Here is a 25,604-nt window from a genome sequence, read left to right as displayed (position 1 = left end):
GAATTAATTTAGTTGCAACATATTTACACAATCCTGCATAGTATTATAACTATTTCATGAGTTAATGTATTTTTAAAAGATGTAGGATCATGTAAGAAAACTAAAAAAAATGGTTTCATAATTTTTGGATTAGCAAAGAGTCAAGTATACATTTAACTAGGTTTAATAAATATATTTTCTCACAGAAAATATTCAGCTTTTTTATGAGTATAAATACTTTTATCATGTAGATCATTTTACAAGGAAAATAACAAAACAAATTCACTTGATTTGAAGGTCAAATGAATTAGTAATTATTTTTTCAAGGTTGAGCCATTTTTTGGTTTTTTTGTTGAACTTCACCGGTTACTGAGAAATGCGCTCGGTAAATCAGAAAATTCGACCGGTTACCAGTGAATGCAGTCAATACGAGAAATGTAGAAAAAAAACAATCCATGAATCGTTCAATTCGTCTGTTACCAGTGGAATTCGACTAGTTACCATTCGGTTGATTCGACCTGATTTTGCCCCAAATTGCAAATTTGACTGAGTGAATTTGTCTAAACCCTCACCAAATTTTGACTGGTTTTCACGGTAACCATGCATTTCTGGTTACCGTTGAAGACCAATTTTTGAGGTCTAAATGAATTTGTGAACCTTAATACACAGATGTGGTGGGTGAATCCTACTTCTACCTAGATGTAGCCCCAACCCCTAAGTGTGTGAACCCACAATCCGCTTCAAATGTGAGCCAAAGTATTCTTTTGGATGAAAAAGAATTCAGTACAAATTCATGAGTTTGGATTTCTAGGAATGTAAGATAGAAATTTACACTGTAAATTAAATATTTAAGGGAGGAAGTCCATATCTTTTCAGCTTTGTCCAGAGAAAGAGAGGACTGAGATTTGGCTCTCAGGTTGCGTTTCACAAGAGAGGTGTGGTCCAAGGTGTTCCGACATGTTGGATTTTAGGATTTGGCACTGGATGGGCTTGTTTGTGTCTTTCAGACTTGGTGGAGACGAGCTCAGTGCAGAGCTCCCAAGGATGTCCGAAAGGGCTTAAACTCCTTTGTGATCCTTGTGGCCGGATCAATTTGTAAGTTCGGTAACAGGTGTGTCTTCGATGGCTCTCAACCATTTTGAGGACGTTGTTGTGGGAGATCTTCAAGGAGGATAGGTTTTGGAGTATGGGGGGGACAGCAGGGTTGCATTCTTTGTTGGCGTGAGTATCTTTGTCGTGGTGCAAATATAAGTCTGTGACACGTATGTAACAGTAACTAACCTGACTATTAGTACTGTTTTGTAATCAAACGGTTCTATATCTTAATATAATGACATATAGTTCTTCTACACATTTAAGAAGGAAAAAAAGGACTGAGATGAAGAACCCGTACCCATGCGGCACGAAGGATACGCAATGGCGTTGTATTTCACGCGCACAGAAACAGGTATTTACCTGATATCCAAGAGATTACCTAGCCGATTTGATTGATTAACGGATGAAACCATCGTGAAACACCATGGCCCACGTTGACAGGTCACCCGCAGATTGGGCCAGCACCTTGCTATGTGCGGTGCCCTCTGCAGGTAGTCGAATCTCATGAATGGTAAATTTTCATAAAAGTATGCAGATGGGACGGTTCATTTGTATTAAAAATTTATGCTAGAAGAATAGGTAAAATAAATTATAAGTAGATAAAAAAATCACCAGATGAATAAGCATCTAATAAGAGATAAACAACCGAAATAAATCATACATACACAACAAATGTGGTGTTATACCTCGGCGGATCCCATGGGTAGCAGCAGCCTGCGGCGTCCCATCCATACAGCTGCTGCCTGCTTGTCCACAGCCGTACCAAGCGACTGACCGAACCATGCAGAATGGCACGCAATCAATTCCGAACCAGATCTAGCGAGCAGAAACTGCAAGATCCGCCAACAATCTTTGGACCGGGTGTCTTCCCCGAAATGCCCAAACATGTAACCTGACCGTGAAAAAGCAACCCAAGTAACGTAGAATGGACGAAGAACGGAAAATGCAAAAAAAATCCAGTTCATACGCAAACCACAACTTTCAATCTCCCCTCGTGTTCAAACAACAGAATTTTAGAATCAAGCGGTTATCACCGCGTCAGCCAATGATTTCTTTACAGGTATGGTTCTCCATCTTTTGCGTCCTGGACACTACTACCATCGTTTTTCTTTTTCTTCCTGAAATAATAATTTCTACGGCCCTAAGGTTCATGAGGGGTATCTTTCTTCACTCATCACCTTCGATGAAACAGTACCTTATACGGCACAAGTCCCATACTCCCATGTAACCAGCTTGATTGACAGCATTGCTCGAATAATACCACTACTCCACCGAACATACCTGACCTGACCTGGCTGGTGTTTCATTTCCAGGAGGATGCTTACCAACACGTCCAAGTGCCTGAATTAAGCGATGAAACGATGGCAAATAGTGATAACGGGTAACGGATAATGGCATAATACATAAGCATACAGCACTACGGACTAGCTGGGGAGTGGGCACGGACCTGTGTTAGCTGTCTATCAGTCTTTGAGTTTCGTTGGTTGCAGCCTGCAAAGCATTTGAGTCTTACATCACAGGTAGCCAGCGAAGGCAATGGTTCACTTGTGATTGCCGACTACTCTCCTTTTCCGACAAGTTTAACTAGTTCAGCTTTGGCAGCTTCCATGACCAACGGGAAATCAACCTCCACATAGCGCCCCCTGCCAGCAAAATTTCAGCCTGTGAGATAAATTCGTGGGAAGGAAAAATGAATGAGAAAGATGGAAGAGACGAGATGGACCAGAAATGGTTTTTGGACCAAGTGGCGGATGGAAAAGCTGGGCTCGATAAGCCATGCATAATCCTCGCGACAGCCCTCGGGGTGAACTTTGCAAATGAATTGCTTTGAAGGAACACCTACAGTACAGCGAAGATATTGTCATGGCAAATTGCATCACAAAAGGAAACCATGGTGGAAATGTAGCATTAGCCTTTACCTTTATATCGGCTTGCAAGAATGGGCTGCAGGAGGCAAAATGAAATGTTAGTCAAATAAATCTCAGATTGGAGCAGCTCTAAGAACAAGTGACAGACCATGCTTTGTTTTGTCCAGGAAGATAAAGCATACAAACCTGCTCTTTTGCAGCTGAGTACAGTGATCATTGTCTGATGTGGCGTCGTTCTTACTGAAGTACTCCACAATCTTGTTTTGAATGCACGGAGTGTGCTGGGAACCAGAACAGCCACCAGTCCTTTGGCACCCTTTGACAGCAAAGTTTGCAAGAGCAAACATAGCGTCCAATTTCTTGATCTGTTCGAACAGCAAGAATCAGGAATTAGTTAATAAAAACTGGGATCATGCTTTACATCTATGAAAGTAAATTAGCCAGCCAAATGCAAGAGCTTAGATACTGAATATCTTCAGCTAAAAGTTGGAGGGAAAAGAAACAAAAAGATCACTAGTTATGGAAAAAGGGAACATTTGGAAAAGACAACTTAAGGAACTGCAGTGCACCTTTGAGCTTTCTACTTCAGAAAGCCATTTTGTGACATTTGCTCCAAGTGTGTTGAAGTCATCTGGCTTCTTTAAGATCACATAACAGTAGGCTGGATCTTTTAATTCAAATGAAATTTCTCCAGAGAACTGATTTGGAGAGGAAGACAGAAAATATAAAGAGTCAACAAAAACATATTAACAAAAAGGCACAATATTAGCAAGTCAACTTGTATTCTTATCAGCCTAAGCATATTATTACAGGATCAAATTTTTAGGAGTATTCTCTTAAATAAGAACAGTAACCATAACATGTTGAAGTGCAACCATGCGACTGATATGGAAAAAGATTACTAAAAAACATAAAAAGTGAATAGTGCAGGAACACCACAACATAAAATATGTAGGAATACCGCGCTATATCACAGATTGGCAGGTATAGAGAATCAAATTTATGTATTTTCATAGAAACAAGATGCATATTCTAAATGTATGCACAAATGGTAAATACAGCCATGTATAAATTAACGGCATACTGTAATCACAATTCAATATTTCAATGGTATAGTTACTATAATCTAAATACTTTTTTTCGCAGCAACCTGATTTTGGTACAGACGATGTGACCCATTACTTCAAACAAATACACTCAGACTCAGTTGCTGAAAAAGGGGCAAAAAGTTATAAACATGCAGCCACTACCCACTGAGTAATTGAGATTTCATCCTCCTGTATGCAGTGCACCAAATATAACTCAAGTGATTCAGTTCAAAAGGTTTAAATTTTCGTTTCACTATTCGACAAGGTTAGTCCATCCTACACTAATCAGTATTCACATCATCATTGAACAAAAAATTAACGGTAGACAGACATTCATGAAAAGAATTGATGAACACATTTACAACATTTGCATTAAATAGAAAAAAAAATACTACTAGGTTCAGACAAACCTTTAGCTGTTGCAAATGATCGAACAGTTCATTCACAGTGATCTTCAGATCATTGGCTATTCTTGCCATGTTGAAGACAAAATTGCCATCCTTAGTCTCTGATCTGTATTTTCCATGAATATAGAATCAAAGTCTCAGAAGTGCAACAGGAAAGAAAAGCACATAGAAACAGAAGCAGATCATGTTTACTTATTAAGAACTGATCTAACTAGTATATCCTTGTCTGCAAGCTGTTGTGGTGACGTCTGCATCAATGTAGTTCAATGAATCAGGAGAAGTGAAAATGAAAAGGAGGCAAGTATAATAGCTCAACAAAAGAACAATGGCCATTGTATATTCATGGTGATTGAGTGCCTAAGCGAAGGTGTGTCCCTGTACCAGTCAAGATTTATGCTTTGATTACTAGACTAGCACCATGGTCATCGACTGAGCGCATTAAGCAAGCTTTTGGTTAATTTTGTGCAGACCAAACCAACCCCATCCAGATAATTGGATCATTCTAGAAAAATTTGATGTACCTTGTGAAAATACAGTGTGCAGGTGACACTGAACTGAGGAAGTAAACGGATATATTGCTGATCACCGATTTCCAGCTGTGTTAGGACTGTCAAAAGCACCTGCATGACAAAATAATCAAGTTTGATCATAACATCTGAAAACTAGCTGGGCTACTCAAGATTTCAGATTGGATAACAGTGCAATGAAAAGAACAGATACTTTTAGGGGACCAGAATTCCAAGTACAGAAGTACCTATCACTAATTATTGAAAAATCAGAGGGAAAAAATGCCTAGATACTTTGCTCAAGGTGATTAGAACAATAGCATTAGGTAGCACAGAAAACAGCTATCATGGTGACCATGATTTTACTAAAGTTGACACCATGTAAAAGTGATTTGCAAGCATATAACTCCCACAAGATTTGTAGCATTTGGAAACAACAAAACTAGATTAAGGACCAGGATTTTCCAGAGGCAGACGGTCAACAATATTGAGTAATGTTTTGAACAAATGAACAGTAGATAATATTTATAGTAATGCGGATACAAAACCATCATCTATGATTGGCAATCAAATGCAATGAAAACGGTTGGGTGTAACACATCATATAAAGGAGCCTCTGGGATCCATAATAATGCACAGGGCACACATCCACCTGAAATACAAAAGCGTACACTAGAATATAGCCACACAACTACCTGAAATATAGCATGAGCATGTGAAAAAAGAAACTATGTGCATTTGGCTGATTGATGAGGCAGGTACAAACCTCTTCTTTTATATCGAACTTGCGTGAAGTCGACTCTTTAACCAAGGAACAAATGCACCCCATTGAATTGTCACAGGAAAATACCTGGTACAGAAATTTGCTCATCGCATATTCATCAACACCGTCACTGTAAAAAAAAGGTTGATTAAAGTCATTTCATAGGAAACTTAGAGCAGATTGAATGTGGAAATCAGAAGAAGAAAAAAATGTTCACCTGTGTGCAAGACTACGGATCTTATAGAATGTTGTTGAATCAAGAAGTAGATGACAATGTGACAACCGCCCATCCCTCCCAGCACGACCAGTTTCCTGGAAAGATGTCAGTTAGCTGTCTTGAGAAGAGAAAGGAGAATGGAAAAAGGCATCCCTTGGACTATGGAGTTCAGTACCTGTATGTATTCTTCTAAGCTTTCTGGCATGCTATAGTGAATCACCTTTAAGGGGGGAAATGCTTGAATCAGTCCAAGTGATCAGGAGTATTGCTTAAAGCCATGAGATGTCATATTTGAAAGAAAATGTAAATATTTTATGCTACTCATACCCCTTCAACATCGCTCTTATCAAGACCCATGCCAAATGCCACTGTTGCAACAACCTTGGTCACAGGGACGGAGAAAACAAGGTTAGACATCTACACCTACGGAATGCATTTGATGAAATAGGCACTGACAAAGAAGTGTTGTTACCACTCTTATTTTATTAGAGCAAAAAAGGTCCTGTACACGGCTCCTATTCTTCATAGGAAGTCCACTGTGGTAGCTCTACAAAACAAAATCACATGTCAAGACATAAATACAGCAAATTTTTATCAAGTCAAGGATGAATACCAACCTTCGCGCTAATGTTGTTGTCACATAAGTACTTACTAACATAGTCAGTTTCTCCCTGTTCATGAAAAAATGTTATATCTTTGCAACAGAATTGTAACCAAAAGACTCAGGTACTTGACAAATGTGTGAACCATCTTGAGAAAATTGAAAGAAGTCTACCTGAAACTTGCAATAGACAATTATACTTTTCATGTTAACAAAAGGGGAAGACTTCAACAACAACATCAAATCCTTCAGTCTGTGTTGGAAAAAAAAAACAGAGGATAGTGTATCAACATGTGCCCATGGGAACCAGGTAATGTGGCTTCTTTCATAAGTAAACCATATTAAACAACTCCAGCATTGCAATCAAGATAGTAGGAGAGAAAGTGACCTACCTGTTATCGCTCATGCTAACAGACAGCTGTAGATTGTCCCTTATTTGAGATGTTTTAATGAGATTATCAGATGGTATTTCTAAGGCATTCACTATCTCCTCCAAGGTTTGAGTTGTCGCAGTCGCAGTCATTGCAAGAATGCATTGAACATTAAGCTTTCTCCGAAGTAGTGATGCACGGAGCCTTAGATACGAAGGTCTAAAATTATGAGACCTGCCCATTTGTTCAAGATCAAGTCATGAATATAGCTAAACTAACAACGAGCAGCAAGCACATATTAAGCAAGGAGAGAGCACAACAGTGATAATAGGATGTGTCACAGGAAACAAGCAGGCGCAAAGCGAAAAAGAAGCAAGCTCCAGTGCCAACTGCTAAGAACGTTCTAGTGTGCAGCATATCAGTTGAATTATGAGGACAAATTAACTCACCATTCAGAAATGCAGTGAGCTTCATCAATCGCAACAAGAGATATTGGTAGAGCATCCATAAATATGAGAAGAAATTCTTCATTCAAGAATCTTTCAGGGGAAACAAAAAGCACCTGATCACAAATGGAAAGGGATTCAGCATAATCCCTCAGGTTTCATGTCAACATCACCACCACAAAGGATGTGGAGCACCAGATTAACTTGGGTTCATTTCCAAGATATACTGAGACAACTGTTTGTCTTAGATTTAATTTTGACTTCCCTGTTATTTAATAACAAATACTACTATCCTAAAACAGCATTATTAACAAGATAGGAAAGGACCACTCTCTAAATAAGGCAGCATCAGGGCTTTTAGTTACTACAACTCAAACAAGAATGGCGGAGATTGCTACATTGGTAGAACAGAAACCAGGAGTCAGATAGCTGTACCTTTATTTCCCCTCCACGCAACCTTTGTAATGTCTCATGGAACTCGTCGCTTGTCTGAGTGAATTTAGTAATATAACACAATGATCAAAATACGAATGACTAGGAGGAGTACCAGAAAGAATATGTATATATCTCATTTACCTGACTACTTGCAAGAAGGCCGCCTGGCAAAAATGCAGGGAGCTTTCTAAGTTGATCCACCATCAAAGAGAGCAGTGGGCTCACCACCAGTGTCAGCCCAGGCAAAATCATAGCAGGCACCTAAACAATTGCATCACCGTCAGCTCAAAACTGATATATACAAACTCAATAACTCAAATTTCTCAGCGCACCTGATAGCATAGTGACTTGCCCGCGCCAGTAGGCAGCACAAGCATCGTCGACGCCCCTGCAACAACCTTCTGGATTGCCTCAAGCTGCCCCTCGCGGAAAGAGTCGTACCCATAGGCTATCTTGAGCAAGCTCTCGAGATTCTGCTCGGATGGGTCCTCCCTCGCTGCTTCCACGGCCTCGAGGACACCATCCCCACCAACCGCCCCCTTCCTATCCCGCCCCACCAGCGCCTCCGCTACGAAATCCGCTTCCTCGTTGCCGCAGCCCTGAGGCTTCGCACCACCGGCCCGCTGCTGCCGTCGCCAGGAGCGGTATTTCGTCGGGCGCCTCGCCTGCGCGTTCCTGAACGTCCTCCTCCGGCCGTACCCGTTGATGTTGAGACGGACGAAGTTGCCCTCGCTGCCGGCCCCTTTCGGCCGCTTCGGCTGCTCGGCCTCCGCCGCCGCGGGGGGCACCTCCGACACCGAGTTGGGATGCACCCGCTTGGGCCTGGCCTGCGGCGGCGCGTCCGAGGCCGGGAACTGCGCTGCCACTTCGGTTGGTATCTCGGCGGGCGTGGGAGCGGGGGCGGGGTCGAATGAGAGGTTGCGCGACTGGACGAGGCGGCGGAAGGAGGAGGAGGAGGAGGAGACGGTGCTGGTGGCGGCGGCGATGCGAGCTGTGAGGCCATGCGGGTCGGAGAGCGCGGCTGCTGGGAGGAGAGGCGGCGGTGCGGCGGCGGTGGAAGCGGAGGCTACGGGCTTGGACTTGGGCTTGGGTTTGGATTTCGCGGTGGCGGTGGGCTTGGGGTTGGGGCGGGGTTTGGGTGGCGGCGGGGGAGGTGGCGAGCGGCGGCGAGGCGGGGAGGCGGAGACGTCGGAGAGGAGGGAGCCGCCGGAGTCGGAGTCCGCGGCATGCGGCGGAGAGTACATCGGCGGTGGCGTGGCGGTGGTGCTGCTCGTGGCTGAGTTCGTTGGACGGTGGACGGAGCGGGGGAGAGCGAGGGATTTGTGGGAGATTTGTGGGGACTTCCCGCCAAGGCGCCGGCTCGGACTTTTTTTTAGAGGGTAAAAAGGACGCACACCACGCCTGCTCGGACTTGGGAGGCAGCAGCTGTAGCAAGGTGGAAATCGGATCGCAGCCCGCCCGGCCCGCCTATGGAACGAAATCAGGCGACTCCACAAGCCCATGGGCCCAGCCCATCACGCTTTCCCGCTTTTGTGATGGTTGTATAACCGTTTTTTTATTTGAGTTGAAATTTTTGGAGAATTTTTATAATCTTAAGTATTTTTCATGACTATTTCATGTAGTATTTTGAGAGCTTTGAGATGTGTCATTATTCAAAAAATTTATATTTAAGAAATATAAAAATAAAAAAATCATATTTAACCGTAGGTTGGTAGTACTAGCCAACTCATCGTCTAGGCCTCTTTCACCTTTGGTCCCGGAATCCACATTATGAATGAATCTATGTATGTGTTTTAGTAGTGTTTGGTTGGTTAGATGTATCTGAATAGGATGATCATATCCTATAGTAGTGTTTGGTTGGTTGGATGTTTCTGAATAGGATGATCACATCCTATTTTTTCAGGTATTTGCTTGGAGGAAGAGATAATATAATGGTTTGCGTATCCACATATTCATACTTTAAAGTTTATTCTTGAATTATCGTATTTAATAAAAGAAGTTCGCCGGATCGCGCCATCCGAAGCGCAGCGAGTGGCCCACCCCACACGACCGTTGGACGCGGTCCGGCCCACCTTTAAAAGCCCCCGCACCCGTCCACCACCGTGCGCACACCATCACCCGCCGATCCATTCGAAAACCCGCTCGGAAAAGACAGGTTCCCATCCCACGCCGCACAGCGCCGCCGCCGCCGCACTAGCCGTTGCTGCTTCCCTTCCCTTTCCCGAGGACCAACTCCTCCCGCCGCGCAAGCGCAAGCGCACGCGAGCAGCGAGGAGGGCGGATCCGGAGGCGCGGCCGCGAGGAAGAGGGAGGAGAAGGCGGAGGAGGAGATCAGAGATGGCATCGAGGACTGCGTCCAAGGATATCATCACGCTGCGGGGCTCCGCCGCCATCGTCAGCGAGTTCTTCGGTACGCACGCGCAGCCTTCTCCTGGTTAGTTTCGTGCGCCCGGCAGATGTTTGACGGAATGGTTCGGTTCGCATCGCAGGTTACGCTGCGAACAGGTACGCTACACTGTCCGGCCGGGGAGGGGAACGACGGCGTCGGCGCCGATTCATCGGGGGATGGAGCGGTGAGAAAGGTTTGGGCTTTTTATTAATTGATTGATCCGGTTCCGTTTGGTGGTGGTGGCTTGCAGCATCCTGTACAACCGCGGGGTGTACCCGGAGGAGAGCTTCACCAAGGTGAAGAAGTACGGGCTCACCATGCTGCTCACGCAGGACGAGGGGGTCAAGGCCTTCGTCGCCGGCCTCACCTCCCAGCTATCAGGTCTTCCCGTTCGAGATTTCGCTCTCTTGGATTGCCTACAAATATGTGTTCAGCTGTTCGGTTCGCTCACTGGTTCGTTGTGTCTCTGCGAGCTGCAGAGTGGTTGGAGGCCGGGAAGCTGCAGCGGATAGTGCTGGTGATCATGAGCAAGGCCACCTCCGAGGTGCTGGAGCGGTGGAACTTCAACATCGTGACCGACGCCGAGGTCGTCGAGAAGGGGTGCGTCACACTCACTCTTATCCCCCATCTTTACCCTCTCTCTGACCGATCCAAAGTAGCCGGTGCGCATCGCGTCATGGCTTGATTGTCTTCTTCTGATGTTCGTGGATGCGCCGCCACAGGGCGATCAAGGAGAAGAGTGACAAGGAGATTATGAGGGAGATCCAGGCCATCATGCGCCAGGTCGCGTCCTGCATCACCTACCTCCCCTGCCTCGAGGAGCCATGTAAGAAGAGCAGCTGACCTTCCTTCTCTTCTGCAAGCATGCTGCCTTTGTTTCGGCACCGGGACTGCAACCGTGACACTCCTCTCCTCTTGCCGTGGACTGACCAGGCGTATTCGACGTGCTGGCCTACACCGACACGGACGTCGACGCGCCCTGCACCTGGGTCGAGAGCGACGCCAAGCTCATCAGCAACCCGCAGATGGTGAAGCTGCATTCGTTCGACACCAAGGTAACAGCAACATCTCTGACGTTTCCTTGTTCCTGGGATACCATCTTCTGGTGATTGATTCGAATTCGATTGCTAAGAGCGCGTTCCTGTGATGGATGGCAGATTCACAAGGTGGACACGCTGGTCTCGTACAAGAACGAGGAGTGGGACGAGGAGTGACGTTCATGAGCACGAAGCCCCTGCAGCTATAGCTAGCTAGCTTGGCGTGAAGGTTGTGTGAATCGTTCATTCACGTCTAGGCGCGTACTATACAAGTCTAGTACTACTACTTTGGGAGAGAGTACTGCTTTGGGGAGAAAGAGAAGTTCGTGATGCTGTGTCATTTTGTCATTCTTGTGTGTACCCTGAAACCTGTGAGCCTCTGATAGCATGTAATTCCGGGGATGAAATTCCCCTGTAGTGCATGCAACCTTTATAACCTTTTTCTCATATATTTTTACATCACTTGTGTCTGACAAAAGCAAGTTATCTTGTGGACGGCAGAAATTTTCTACGCTGTCTTACACAATATTTTGGAGCCAAACTGAGGAAACGAGAGCATTGCTGCCCAGGATCCTGTATGTGGCAAATTCAAACTGTTTCTCATCGAGTAGCGATTGTACTCATAGAGTAGCAAATTCGTTTTATTCAGACTTCCCCTGATAAATGGCACCAAGTACTGGCTGAATACACCGGGATTGCATACATTTACATATAATCAGAGACCCCACTTCCACTTGACACAAATGACAAAAAATGCCTTGGTCAGGCAAATGCAGCAAAATCAATCACCAAGTGATCGCATCCCCTGATAAATGGCACCAGGACGAAGATCATCCAGAGTATCGGCAATTCTATAGCCACCATACTCCCTGAGGAGTGTCCAACCACGCCGTAAGAGGAAATCTCGGAAGTCTTCTTCAGTGTAGAATGTCTTATCTTCTGTCATGCGGTCTGCATCTTCAAATGTGCAGAGTTTGATTGTTATCCCTGAAAAAATTATCACTCCCTAATCGAACTTCAGTAGTTAAATGAAAAGCCTCTGAAGTGGTAAAGCCCTATATACTGCCCCCATATCTGTCCTAAACAACACAAGTTGGAGAAAGTATTTTGAACACCAATTTCTTTTCTAACCTTCTGTATGGATCTCATTCATGAACAGCATAATGTTTAGGGGTCTATGTTCTATCATCCATCGGGAGAAAGCGTTCCAAAACAAAAGAGGAGTAATGATTATCATGTAGTGATCAACTACTTGCCCTTGACTAAGCTTCTTTCGAATTTTCCACATTTCCATTGATATAAGAATGTTGCCAAACCCCTATACTGATCTAGTATGGTATTTCTAGTTATTCAAAAAGTAAATAATCCCATTCTATAGCTGAGACGAGAATTTACCATTACCATCATCAAGATGAAGTGTGTATGTTCCAATTGGCATGTCCCTGTCCAAGGAACGAACAACCTCATCTTCATCTTCAAGCCAGAAAGCCCGTCTTGTTCTTAGTCCAAATGCTGATTTAATGGCTTCCTTAATTGCTTCAGAAGTACCATCAATTCCTATTCTTTTAGTGTACTCACCCCACTTTACTAAAATGACTCTCCCACCAAAAGTGCCCTGATTGTCTCCACCTGTATGGGTTTATGCAGCATTCCAAAGAAAACAACACATTAACCATACTAATTGCATTGAAATAACCAATGTTACTGAACTATTGGATGTTTTGCAAATTGCTGCTGGAATTCAGTTTTAGTAGAGTTTAAGTAAGACCTGCCCAATGCAATCAAGAAAGATGTTTCTCTCTATAGGTGGTTGATTTATCTCGCCGGATGTAACGAATTGAACAATAATAGTTAGTAAGCAGAGAGTTAAAAGTTTCCGCCTCATTCCAAGAACTATGCCAATGAAGATTATAAACGAGCTAAGATATGGTTAAGTTCAGGGGTTTTAAAACCTTTTGTTTCCATAAGATTTATTAGAACAGAGAGTTAACCAAATCTAGTTCACAAACCAAACAATGGGACAGTAACATTTCAAATTAGAACAATTTCTTGGCAGTGTAAAGTTACATGCCACTAATTCAAGGCATTTCATAAAATTTCAACATATGCAAAAGTGTGCAGATTATCACCATTAGTTGAGGTGTCTCTCCAATTCCATGGGTTTACACCGTTCGTTGCAACTGCATCAGCAGTTGTTAAGGGAAGCGGATGCCTGTCATCCTCCAAACGATCTTCGATACTCAGCATTGATCTACCATTTGCTAGAAAACATAAGAGGGTAAAAAAAAATTAGCAACAAGATCGCATACTCACTACATGAGATGAATTAAGAAATAGGTAGCAATTACTGCACATGAAGGATGGTTCAGTACCTTCAACAGGACCAAAGGGAATGTTAGCGTCTTCAAAGCCTAGATTGAATACAGAGAATATTAGTCCATGAGCTAACGAAAAGTACCGCAACCAGAAATAAAATAAAGCACAAAGTCCAAACATTCAGCCACTAAACATTATAGTCACTTTTATTAACTAAACAGATAATTCTGACATATAAACCACACACCATGAACTCGGAAACAGAATAAACTGACTATTGCATATGTAGTATTACTTGTATTTGTGTTAGCACTTGAGACTATGTCATATGTTTTCTCAAACAGCTCAATAAGCTTGAACAGTTTAATTAGCCTTATATTTTACACATCTACGCCAAATATCAGCCTATGCAACAAACAACCTTAATTATGAGAAATTCTACACTAACTAGGGTCATTTGGACAGCTTAAGTTACTTGTGAATAGTGATTCGCATTACACAAATGACAAATCATTCCAATATAATAAATGCATACTGCCATATACTCAAATCGCTGCTTTGCATCCAAAATCAAAGGCTGTGCATTGTCAAAATCTGAGTTAAAGATCATTTATTTGAGCAAAGCACGACAACCTCAATCATAGAAGAAGAGGCGCACCCTTATCTGTGGGGAACTGCAGGTAGGACTCGATCTTGGAGGTGGAACTGGGGCTCTTCCCGGCTCCGCCACAGCCGCCGGCTGCCTTCCCGCGGCGCTTGAGCAGGTCGTCGATCTCCTTGTAGTAGGCCATCTTGGCGTTGCCGTTCCCTCCGGCGCCGCAGCCGCTGCTCCGCGCGTGGCTGCGCGCCTTCTTGAACTCCTTGAGGAGGTTGCGCCACTTGTCGGTGCACATGGTCGGGGAGCGGTCGAAGCCCTGGTCCCGCATCCGGGCGGAGATGGCCTCCCAGAGGTGCTTGTTGGACTTGGAGGTGTTGAAGTGAACGTCCATCTCGCGGCGCAGCGCGATAAGGCTGAGGGTCTCGTCCTGGACCCACGTCTCCGCGCGCTTCTTCGGCGCCGATCCCGCCGACGCCGCCGCGCGGGAGGAGGAGTCGTGGCCGCCGCCGTCCTCACCGCTGCTCTCCGGAAGGAGCAGCGGCGGAGTGGGCGCCTCCGGCGGCCCGGAGAGGAGCATGGCCGAGGTGGCGGAGGGGGTGGCGCTTGGGGTTTGGGAGTGGCAGAAGCGGTGGTGTTGTGGGGACTGGCAAGCGGCAACGGGAGCCGACGGGAGGCTCGGGAGCTCGGGGGGCGGGGGGACGGGGGCGGAGACGAGCCGAGCAATTAGGTTGTGATTGGATGTTACCATAGACCGTATAAAAAATATCGAGTAGATTTATATTTATTAACAACAGTTTGAGTTGTTTCTGCTTATTTTATTAAATCTGAAACAGTACAAGTGAAGGTAAGAGTTGAGATTTTGATTATAAGTGAAGGTAGGAGTTGAGACCGTGATTTATTTACTTGTATGAAGATGATTTTATGCTAAGCTTGATCAGGCTCCGAGCGTATATTTATATCTGTTGCGTTTGGCTAGAACAGTGTATGTGAGCAACCAAATACGTTTTTCTTTGAGATTATACGTTTTTATTAGGCCATGTTCTTCTTATGTGGACAACTAATTGGACCCTTATGGTGTATTTGGTTACTGTATCTCTTATGTTTTGGCCTAATAGGTACGTAGAATTTTGAAAAGAAGTCTGTTTGGTTGCTTGAATCCACTGATGCTATAAGACCCCCTCTGGGATCTCCTGTGTATTATGTATCAGTCCCTGAATTAAGGAGCTTATACGTAGAGTATAACAGTTATAGTATCACAGTTAACCTTTATACATAAATATCAAGGTTCTAAGTATAAAATGCTACAAACCATACTGCATATTACAAGCCTGGTCTAGCAGCCAACAAAGCACAACAAAAAACGAAAGCCTAAGCCACAAGCAGCGAGTGTACGAACGTGACTTTAAGACTACTTTTCATCACCAGCTCCACCTTCGATGAAGTCAGCATTAGCTTCCTCATCTAAATGACAACAAGAGTTAATACAGAAGGTACTCAACAAGTCATATATTACTTTAAAGTGTTGGTATGACATAATGGGGTAATTCAAGGAGAAGTCTTTACAATTTTGATTTTAGCGTAATTCGATTTTATACAGGTATTCAATTGCATCACTTATTATTGACTTTAAAACAATTTAAATGGTTCAAAACAAAGTAATAAATTATATCTGGGGGTTTTCGGTCCTGGGAGCTCTGCAGTCCCTGTCATCACATCTGGTGTACCTCTAGTACTACACAGTTTCTGACGGACTGAGTCAGGAATCTCATCACACGAATATCTAGTTCGCATACTCACTCATCCAGACACACACCATGAGTCTAGTCAAATGGGGTCATACTTCGCATGTTTATGACCGTGGACATGGCTATTAAAATAGATAGAGGTTGTAACACTTAACTCATGCGATATGCTCAGTCTCCGACCATTGCAAGGGGAGGAGCGAATCATATCGAGACCCTCCAACCACCTTTCCTATCAGGTTTTTCTACAAGACACCCCAAGTACCAGAGTCCATGTACTAAAGATCAGCTCCCTCTTTAAGCTTAGGCCGGTTCTAGAAACCTTCAAACAGAGGGACAAATGGTTACTTAACCTCTCGTTGCTCTTAGCCTTCTAGTATTATGCCTAACCCAGTCCGGTGAAAGAAAAGTCGAGTAGTGCCCATTTAGGATGCATGGTTGCATGAGGTGGCTAAGCATGTCGAGGCAGTTGACTTAGTCCTTAAACGATCGGGGTAGGTATCTTCTAGCAATAAACACCACAGAGGTGACTCAAGCCCCCAGGAGCATCCTCATTCAGAGTACTACTCCATCTTCCCCATCAAAACAGTTTTCACCCATTTTTACACATCTTTCACCAAATCCCACATGACATTAAGAATTTCACAACCATCACAGAATTCACATCCATCAAGAATTCATGATATATGAGTTTAGCATTGATAACAGTAGATCGTCGTCTCCGAAGAGACACATTTCAAAGTGACGTCCCCGATGAGATGTATTCAATTCTAAGCATGCTAGATATCAATATGTCGTTTATCATTAATATAAATAACAACATGTAATCCTAAGGTGATATGTATTCTGGATGGTAACATTCAAGTCATGGCATATGTTTAATAGGATTAACTATTATAAGCAGATTATAAAAGCGCAATACATAGCACATATGATAATAAATCAATTTTTAGTTGATCATGCAGGTTATTTGAAATCATAGGTTTAGTATGATCAAGGAGATAGGACTTTTCTTCTCCCGAGTTTTCTTTGAAGTCTTTGTTGTAATTAGGATCTTTCTTGCTCTTGATGCACCCTATGCAGAGCTTGCAACACTCTAGTGGGTCTGCAATCACGACTACAATCAATAACGAGCCACAATAAAGAAAAATTAAACAACACCAAATAGAAAGCCAAATGAGACCTAATGAACATCACATTATGATAGATGGATAGATATCAAATTTAGATGAATTTCGTAGAAAGAATAGCCAAAATCAAAACCAGAATATAGAAATTATGACTCCTAGAAGATTTAACCTAAAATTAAATCGAGAAAATACGAAATGGTACTATTTATAGGTGGGACCCACGGGTGGGGCTCATTGAACAATAATCTAGGCCCACCTGAACAGTACCAGACGAACCGAGGTGGGCTCGGATTAAATCGGTCTGGGCCTAAATAGGCTAGGTTGGGCTTGGGCTGCATAGTGCAGGCCCGCTCGTGTATGGGATGGTGGCTTAGCGGGATGCGGAGTTAGGCCGGCCCACTGGGGTGTGGGTGTGGCCTGTGGGCGGTTGAGACAGCCTGGCAGGCCGGCCGCTACCGTTCAGAGCTAGGCCTGCTAGCCAGGCCGAGCGACGCGCGGCGATGACCCGACTGCGCCTGCGTAGGTGCGCGACAGAGAAGAAGGGTGGAGGGATATGCGCATCCAAGCATTTGAATTTCTTGATACATGCACGAGTTCATTTAAGACTCAAGAGTAGTGTACCCTATATTTTAGATCAAAGCACAAAAGAGATTTTAAATAAAGAAAATACTTGTGCCAAGAACTACTTACAACTATGAAAACATATAGAATACTATAAGGTGTGAATGATGATTTGATAATCTATCATATATGAACCTTTATGAGTGAAACACTCTATAATTAAATGGTGTGCTCTTCCACTTCATTTGATCTTCACACTTGGCTTCTTTGGCTTGAAATTCATTTTATTATTCAATGATGTGAGTCAAATATCATCCATATCTTTCTTGTTGTGGAAGATCAATACGATTCCAATCATGACATTTACTTGGTCTTCCCAACAACAGTCCAATTTATTCCTTTAAAGTGATTTAGCTTTTCTTGCAAGGTCATCAACCGATTTAGGTCCTCAAGTGCTTCTTTTTATCCTGAGTGACACTTCTTTTTCAAATGTCTTTATTAATATATTTAATGAGGTAGTGTCTTGGATTCATAGATGTGGCTATTTTGGATTGATTTTGACTTGGTCTTTCTTTATCATTCTTCTAGAAATTCATTGGAGTCCTCATTGGGTTGATCTTGATCTTGATCATGAACTCGGACTTGATCACTCTTCTGGCAATGTGCAGATTCTTCGCACTTATTTGTGGACTCTCCGTATTTTGCCGTAGCTGAATTTTTTTGATCATTTTCTTCATCTTCTTCAGCCTTCTTTTGATCTCGAGCTTCTTTGCGGCTTCACTTCTTCAATAGCTAGCTTCTTGATTGCCATCACCAAGTATCCATCACCTATATTATCAACAAAATCTTGCTCTACTAGAGAGCTGTTAAAAATATAATATTACACAAAATATAATTTTTGCTCAAATTTTACCTAACCACATTCAAATGCTCACAAACATGAAAAATTATGAACATTAGCAGCTATGCTAAGCTAAGTGGCTAGATAGATCAAGTTAGATACTTGTTACCGAGATGTCATTGAAAATTGAAATAAAGCAATAATTCACTCTTGGCACTTCTTTCCAAATATCATGACAAAGCCCAATTTGAAAGAATCTTAAGATGAGATATCTAATATAGTTCCTCTCAAACAAGTCAAGTCTTTAATGTACCTCTAGGTACTTATTTAGCCCTTTTAAGCATATTTTGGTATACATGCCATGTTAGGTCCACCCCGTTTAGTCACAAAAGACTTAGGCACTCAAATGGCCTTTGTGCTAGCAAATAATGAACTAATCACTTTAGTAGCACAAGTTACATTTTTGACCTTTCTAAGCGATAAATCATAATCAATTGAAGAGTTAGACTTCGATATGTCACTAATGGGACAATTCTTACCAATATGTTCCTTGGCCTGGTAAATGTAGCAAATACGGTGCATGTCCTTGCAACATGTCTTTTTATCTTACTTCTTGCTTATTTTCTTACCGATGAGCATCTTCCTTGATGACATAAGCCCTTCATTCTTCATATAGAGGCATGATGCAACTTCATATATCTTCTTATTGCATTCACAGTACTTTCTATTGCTTTCTTCTTCTTCTTTGAAAGTATGATCTTGTCATTAACCTTGTTGGAATACATAGGGGCATAGTGTTCCATACTTGAGCACTTGAAGCACTTGACATGAGCCATCTTCTTATTTTGACTCTTGCTCATATCATTCTCTTCCTTCTTCAAGGAGTAATCTCTTACATTATGACCCTACTTCTTTCACTTGAAGCAAGTGATGAGAGTTTTGTTCTTCTTTTGTTCTTGCCTCTTGACCTTGACATTGTTGGACTTGTTTTTCTTGTTGGTTTTTGCTTCAAGTCCATGATCCTTGTGTTTCTCATTTTTACCTACATGATCCAAGTCACATGCACTGCTCGGAGAAATATTTGCTTGAGAGCAACCAGGGTTAGCATAAGATAATTCAATATGAACTAATGAGAATGTGCACTTGTGCATGTAAGGTTGGTACGATTTTACCGTTGTTACCATAATCTTATGAGATATTTCTAGCATGGCATGTGAGTCCACAAGATTTTTATGAGAGTACACAAGCTCATCATAATTTTATTGCAAAGCCACATAGTTGCTAGTGAGCTCTTCAAGTTGAGTCTTTAGCTCACAATTTGCTTTCTCCAATTGAGCTACACAAGAAGTAGAGTTAGTAGCATAAGTATGCTCAATTGATAATTTTTCATATCTATTGGCTAAGGATGCATAAGAGAACTTAAGTTTTCATGCTCTTTGGTTAAAGTCTTCAACTCTTTAATTTTTTTTAATGAGACACTTTTTTTCTCATGGTCTTCCTGTTGTCTCTTAATGATCTTCAAGGGCTTCATCACTTTTAGCTTGCCCTTCTTTCTCCATTGATCAAATTCAATGTCTTCATCTTCAATATTACCATCACTATCATCCTCACTCTCATATTCATTCTCAGTTTCCACCTCCTTGGCTAGCCTCTTCTTGTTTCTTGCCAAGCACATGTGGGCTTCGGTAAAAGAAAGTGAGCATCTATGTGAGGTTGATTCTTCACTTGATCGGTGGCGGTCACAACCTTGGTAATAATCATATATTGATCATGAGGTGAATGTGGCAAAGACATCTTCACCATCGAAAATCACTTCATCATCATTTTTGAACTTGTCATATCTTTCTTTAAGAGTTGTCCGAATGAGATTAATATCCTCAATCATACTACCATCTTCGAGCACTATAGAGTCAAACAAATCTTCACTCAAAGTATGAATTAAAACATTAGGAGCTTGAGCATTGAGATGTAAGCATTTATCTTCCTCTTTGGATAAGTTGAACCAATCAACACTAGGAGGAGAAATGCTCATATCTACAATCCGCTCAAATTGAGAACCCATGGGCTGAAAAATACTAAGCACATGAGTGTACCACAAAAGGTAATTTGAACCATCTAACGAAAGAGATTCTAAAGATACATTACCGATCATCGACATCTTCTCTTAAGATGGTTAAGCCCAAAACATGCGTGTAATTTATTAATTAAGTTAATCTATTCTTTGAATCTAATTAATTAATTACTAAAAGAGTATTCAATTAATTAATTACCAATGTTAAATTATTCTATCATATTCTATTAACATGTATTTATTTATTTAACCGCTACACTAGTTAATTTATCATCTTAATTAAGCTAAGATTAATTTATAACCTATAGCATGAAATAACAATCTATTGCAACATTAATTAAAATATTAATCTAAAAACTAGCCTTTAATTCACATGCGACTATACTACAATTATAACCTAAACATAATTATCGAATTATCTAACTCGACTTTATTTATCAAAAGGTGAAACCTAATTCTAGGTTAAATGTTGCGACAAGAAATAAATACCGAGCGAGAACATTAAGCGAACTCCAAAAATTACAAGAATTGGTAGAGAGAAAGATTATGATTTTAGATGAATATCAGCGAAAGAATCGCTGAAATCGGAGTTGAAATGGATGAGTTATGGCCATCGGAAGATTTGCTGGAATAGAAATCCTGGAAATTGGAAAATGTCATTGTTTCATGGACTTGGTCTATGGATCTGTGAACCGGAGGGAGCTGTGAGGGTGGTGCATCGTAGACCGGATTTGTGGATGGGAGCAGCACTGCGCAGTAGACTCGGTCTGGGGATCAGTGGACCAAGGCTGGCTTGGGTGGTTGGTCCACCATGGACCGGTCTTGTGGGGTCCACCCATCGGTGGGAAGCCCAAGGGATAAGGCCGGATGGCCTTTGTGTGGGCGTGCGGTTCACAGGGAGGAAGGGAGAGAGAGATCGAGGGAGAGGGAGGCGCCGGGGGAAGGAGACGACGACGCTGGAGGGAGCCGAAGAGGGGTGAGCCGAGGGCGCCGATGGAGATGGCCGGGAGGGGCCAGCAAAGAGGGAGGCGGCGTCGGGAGATGATGGTCGGTAGAGGGAGAAAGGGAGCGTGGTGGCCTGGCGGTGGGCCAGCTGCGGTGCGCGTGCGGGACGGCGCTGCACGGCGGTCAGAGGGAGAGGAGAGGGAGAAGCTGAAGGGGAGGAGACCGGAGTGAGGGGCGGCCAGGGGAAAGGAGAGGCGCCAATGGAATGGAGTCCAGCCCGGGTAGAGGGATGGCTGGGCGGTGCACGAGCGCGCGGCCGGAGGGGAGAAGCGGCGGCGCGGCCGGGGAAAAAGGAGGCGGTGGAGCTTGTCGGTCGAGCGGGAAGAGGGGCACCCGGAAGGGAGGTGGAGCGGTAGCAGTGCGCGTAGGACGGCGGCACGACGTGGCATGGCGCGCGGCCGAGCAGCGCAGCGCAAAGGAGCGGCGGCTCGAAGGATACATGCATGCCGGCGCGGCTGGCGGGCAGACGGAGGCGCAGCACGGGCCAGCGCCGTTGGCCAGCAATGGCGCGCGGGCGCAGCACGGGCCGGCACGGATGTGCACAGTGACAGCATGCACGAAACGGCGCATGTGTGAGCGACGCAACATAGCGGAGCGCGTGGATGCGATGGTGCTTAGCCGTGGCAGAGGAGGAGGAAGGACGGGGTGCTCACCGAAGATGGCAGGAGCTCACGACAATGGGAAGCGGTGCGGTGGAGGCTCGACAACGGCGGAGTTGCTGCGGTGACTTCGTGGCGTGACAATGTGCGGGTGGGGTGGCGCGGCGTGTTAGAGCGCGGCCGAGTGGTGAAACAGCGGCGAGGGCACGACCGGCTGCGGAAGGCCAATGATGACAACGCAGGAGGACGTGCGAGCGCAGTTGTGCTGCTTGCAGGGGGGCGCTGTGATGTTGTGCTCCGTGTGTGGGTGCCTGTGTGTATGTATGCTTGTGTGTGAGAGAGAGAGGAGCAAGGAAAGGTGCTGCTGCTACCCGAGGAAATATCAGAGGAGGCATGGAGGGAGCAGGGCATGGGATGAGAGAGGAGGGGCATAGAGGGAGTAGGGCAAGGGCTGATGGTGACCGGTGCAGATGAGAGAGAATAGAGAGAGAGAGAGATGTGTGAGAGAAGGAGAGATGAGAGAGAATGTGAGATATTTGTGAAATGGATGTGTGATAATTCAAATATATGTATTTGAATTGAGATATATGACGATTGAATGAATGTACCCAAATTTTGAATTTGAATACGTGATGATTCAATTGAATTGGATTGGATTTGAAATTGGATGATTCAAAGGAATGTATTCGAATATGAAATCGAATGTATGATGATTCGATGAATGACTTGAAATTGTAATTGGATTTGTAGTGATTCAAATTGAATGATTTGAATTAAATTGGAATGAACGAATCAATGAATGACTTCGATTCGAATTGATTTAGAACAAGGGTTTGAATTAGAAATTAAAATTACCATAGAATGAGAATTCGAATTAAGAGATCCGAACTCGAATTTAGAAATTGAATCGAATGGAAACGAACTGTATTGAATTAGCGAAGCTATTGAACTGGAAAGTATTCGAATATAACTCGAATGATTCAAATTACATTTGAATATGGAATTGATGATAATTTGAATGAGTCAGAATTTGAGATATTTGGGATTGAATTCAAATAGGAGTATTTGAATTTGGATATGAATTTGGATTCGGCATTAATCCAATTAAGAGTATTTGGATTTGAGATTGATTCAACAAGAATATTTGAAGTCGAATGAATGTCGGTGAATTGAAACAAGATTGAGATTCGAATTGGAGAGAGACTCAATTCGAGTAGTACAAAATTAAATGGGGACAATTCAATGGAATAACTGAATTGTAGATTTGAGTTGGATTGGAAGATGGATTTTTCACGGATTGATTTGGAAAAGAAAGTTACCAAAATAACTTAAACGGATTCGAATTTGAGAGACATTCCAATTCGAATCGCCACACAAAGAATCATAAAAACCATTAAACCAAACTGCATATGATCAATTTAATGCATGGATTGATTTAGAAAGTAATTTAGTGCTCTTTGGAATACTTAGCCAAAATAATATATTTGAATATATACATACGAGTATATATACATCAAATATATATTTTCTCGATTTTATATTGGTTTAATAATTAGAAAATGTTTTAATTTGGAGAAAATTTTGCTATTTTCTAAAATGCTAAAATTCAGGGTGTTACGTAGATCTAGTGGAAAGCACAAATCAAAGCAAGAACTCAAAGTAAACAAATCAAAGTGAAGACACAAAAATTTGTTTCCCGAAATTAGGATTCACCACCGTGAATCCTACGTCTTCGTTGAAGAAGCTTTAAGGAGCTAGGTCTCTTTCAACTGCTTTTTTCGATCCACTAGTTTGATCTCTTCCCTTGCGGAGGTGAGATGGACCTTAACAAACTTTTCCGTAGCTCACCACAAGCACGAGAGCTCGTTGGGCGATGCCTAACCGTCGAGCAGGCTCCACCTCCAAAAGTAACAAATGCTTCATGAATTGCTTGATGAAACTCACAAGTGCTCAATGATGGATTGTTCTCTCTTGTGCGCTCAAATCTTAATCTCTCAATTCAACTTTTAGGATTTCTTACAAATCACGCACACACCTCACAAGAGGGGTTGAAAAGAGCTTTACAAGACTTTACCTTAGTTGTGGACGTGAGAAATACCAGCACTAGCATTAGCACCACCTCCAAATAAAAGGGAGGGGGTATAAATACCCCACACATAAGAACTAGTCGTTGCAGTCAGAAAGGTACGGAGTCTCTGCAAAAATTTACGGACACTCCGGACTTTAACACAACTAGCCGTTGTTTCAAAAAATTAGTCGTTAGACCTGGAATTTACGGACCCTCCGCAAAAATATGGACTATAAACAAAAAGGTGCGGACACTCCACAAAAATAAGAACTACATACAAAAAAGTACAGACACTCCGCATCTTAACAAAACAGCACAGGTTATCGTAGTGAAAACGTCATACCTTTTTGCTACAAACTCCGATTTTAATGATCTTAGACTCTACGAAAAGCTTATTTGGAGAGCTATCCATTCCAACCAAAAACAATCTCCAAGACCACCAGATTCAAGTGTTGTGACATGTGTTTCTCTTAAGTTAGCAATTGTGTTTGGTTAGTTTGAGCACCAAAACTTATCAAACTATTCTATGTCGCATCCCTCTTGATAGAGCGTCATACCTATACTCAAGGTCAAATATGAAATCTATTTTAACCTCTTGAGCTTGGTCAAATTCAATTTACCACTTCTTTTTAATTTCACTTCATGAGGGTGCAACCTTTTCTTGTCTCTTTTTCTTGAGCATATCCTCCTTAAGCTTGTGACTTGGGATTCTTAAATACATATGGTCAAGAATCAACTTGACATCCTCAAGTCACCTTAAATCTTATGATTCAACAATAATTTGATGTTTGACAATATATGACTGCTTATGGCCTTGATCGGTCCCTCGGCATTAGGCCAATACTTGCTCCTTCTCCATCACATGGGTCACTCGGTGCCAAGCTCTTTGCTTTTCCTTCTCCACTCGCATGGTCCTTCATAGCCAAGCCATTTACCACCCCTTCACCATCTTTCCATCTTGAGTCACATATTGCCTCACATCAACAATATGCATTCATTGAATTCTATTTCTTCAATAACATGATCATTGCTTGAATATTTACTTTTATACCAATTTTATGATCAAACAAGCTTCTATGTTGACTTTTCCTGAATTGTTTAAGAATTCTTGATCAACTTGTTTCTTTCTTAATTAAGAATACCATCCATATGACCAAGCAACTTATCATTGTAATTCCCTTTGAATTGCCATTGCTCTTAATCACATATCTCTTCATCATTAATATGAACTCATGTATTCTATTTATTCAAATTAATCTTCATTTCAATATGTTTCTTCATATTAATGTTGTGACCAAGCATGATTCCATATAAACTCTTCTTGATCAACTAAGCTTTTGATCACTTATCTTCTCTCTTGATCAAGATACCAATTTTATGACCAAACAAGCTCTCAACTAAATCTTCCTTGATTTGTAAATCTTTTGAAATACTAAACCCCTGATCATCTTTCTTCTTAGTGTTGCACTCT

General features: G+C 42.6%; 3 protein-coding genes across 6 annotated transcripts; 1 reads left to right on the top strand and 2 right to left on the bottom strand.

The window, feature by feature from the left end:
* Positions 1-1,891: 1,891 nt before the first annotated feature.
* Positions 1,892-9,127, bottom strand: LOC133924459 (ATP-dependent DNA helicase Q-like 5). Its single transcript, XM_062370003.1, has 21 exons — positions 8,109-9,127; positions 7,918-8,037; positions 7,777-7,830; positions 7,345-7,457; positions 6,917-7,129; positions 6,699-6,777; positions 6,541-6,594; positions 6,396-6,470; positions 6,251-6,304; positions 6,099-6,143; positions 5,924-6,018; positions 5,710-5,836; positions 4,959-5,057; positions 4,630-4,685; positions 4,441-4,543; positions 3,512-3,640; positions 3,129-3,307; positions 2,994-3,018; positions 2,798-2,913; positions 2,522-2,717; positions 1,892-2,415 (listed from the first exon to the last, which is right to left on the bottom strand). The coding sequence occupies exons 1-20, from the start codon at positions 9,018-9,020 to the stop codon at positions 2,633-2,635; spliced, it is 2,733 nt and encodes a 910-aa protein (XP_062225987.1). The 5' UTR covers positions 9,021-9,127; the 3' UTR covers positions 1,892-2,415; positions 2,522-2,632.
* A 737-nt stretch (positions 9,128-9,864) lies between these two features.
* LOC133924458 (mitotic spindle checkpoint protein MAD2-like) lies at positions 9,865-11,657 on the top strand. The gene is made up of 7 exons (XM_062370002.1): positions 9,865-10,186; positions 10,266-10,281; positions 10,416-10,546; positions 10,645-10,765; positions 10,888-10,991; positions 11,099-11,220; positions 11,323-11,657. The coding sequence occupies exons 1-7, from the start codon at positions 10,114-10,116 to the stop codon at positions 11,377-11,379; spliced, it is 624 nt and encodes a 207-aa protein (XP_062225986.1). The 5' UTR covers positions 9,865-10,113; the 3' UTR covers positions 11,380-11,657.
* Positions 11,658-11,825: 168 nt separating this feature from the next.
* On the bottom strand, positions 11,826-14,855 carry LOC133924457 (trihelix transcription factor GT-1-like). Of its 4 annotated transcripts, none has more exons than XM_062370000.1 (5): positions 14,177-14,855; positions 13,575-13,613; positions 13,332-13,463; positions 12,598-12,831; positions 11,826-12,189 (listed from the first exon to the last, which is right to left on the bottom strand). In XM_062370000.1, exons 1-5 carry the CDS (start codon positions 14,691-14,693, stop codon positions 11,984-11,986), a joined length of 1,128 nt encoding a protein of 375 aa, XP_062225984.1. In that variant the 5' UTR covers positions 14,694-14,855; the 3' UTR covers positions 11,826-11,983. The 4 variants fall into 4 exon arrangements, with proteins under 4 accessions (XP_062225984.1, XP_062225985.1, XP_062225982.1 ...); XM_062370001.1 differs by having other exon boundaries at positions 12,604-12,831; XM_062369998.1 differs by having other exon boundaries at positions 11,826-12,153; positions 14,177-14,814.
* Positions 14,856-25,604: the final 10,749 nt, after the last annotated feature.

This window comes from Phragmites australis, chromosome 7 (assembly GCF_958298935.1).
Source record: "Phragmites australis chromosome 7, lpPhrAust1.1, whole genome shotgun sequence".
Lineage (NCBI taxonomy): Eukaryota > Viridiplantae > Streptophyta > Magnoliopsida > Poales > Poaceae > Phragmites > Phragmites australis.
This window is presented reverse-complemented; position numbering and strand designations above follow the sequence as displayed.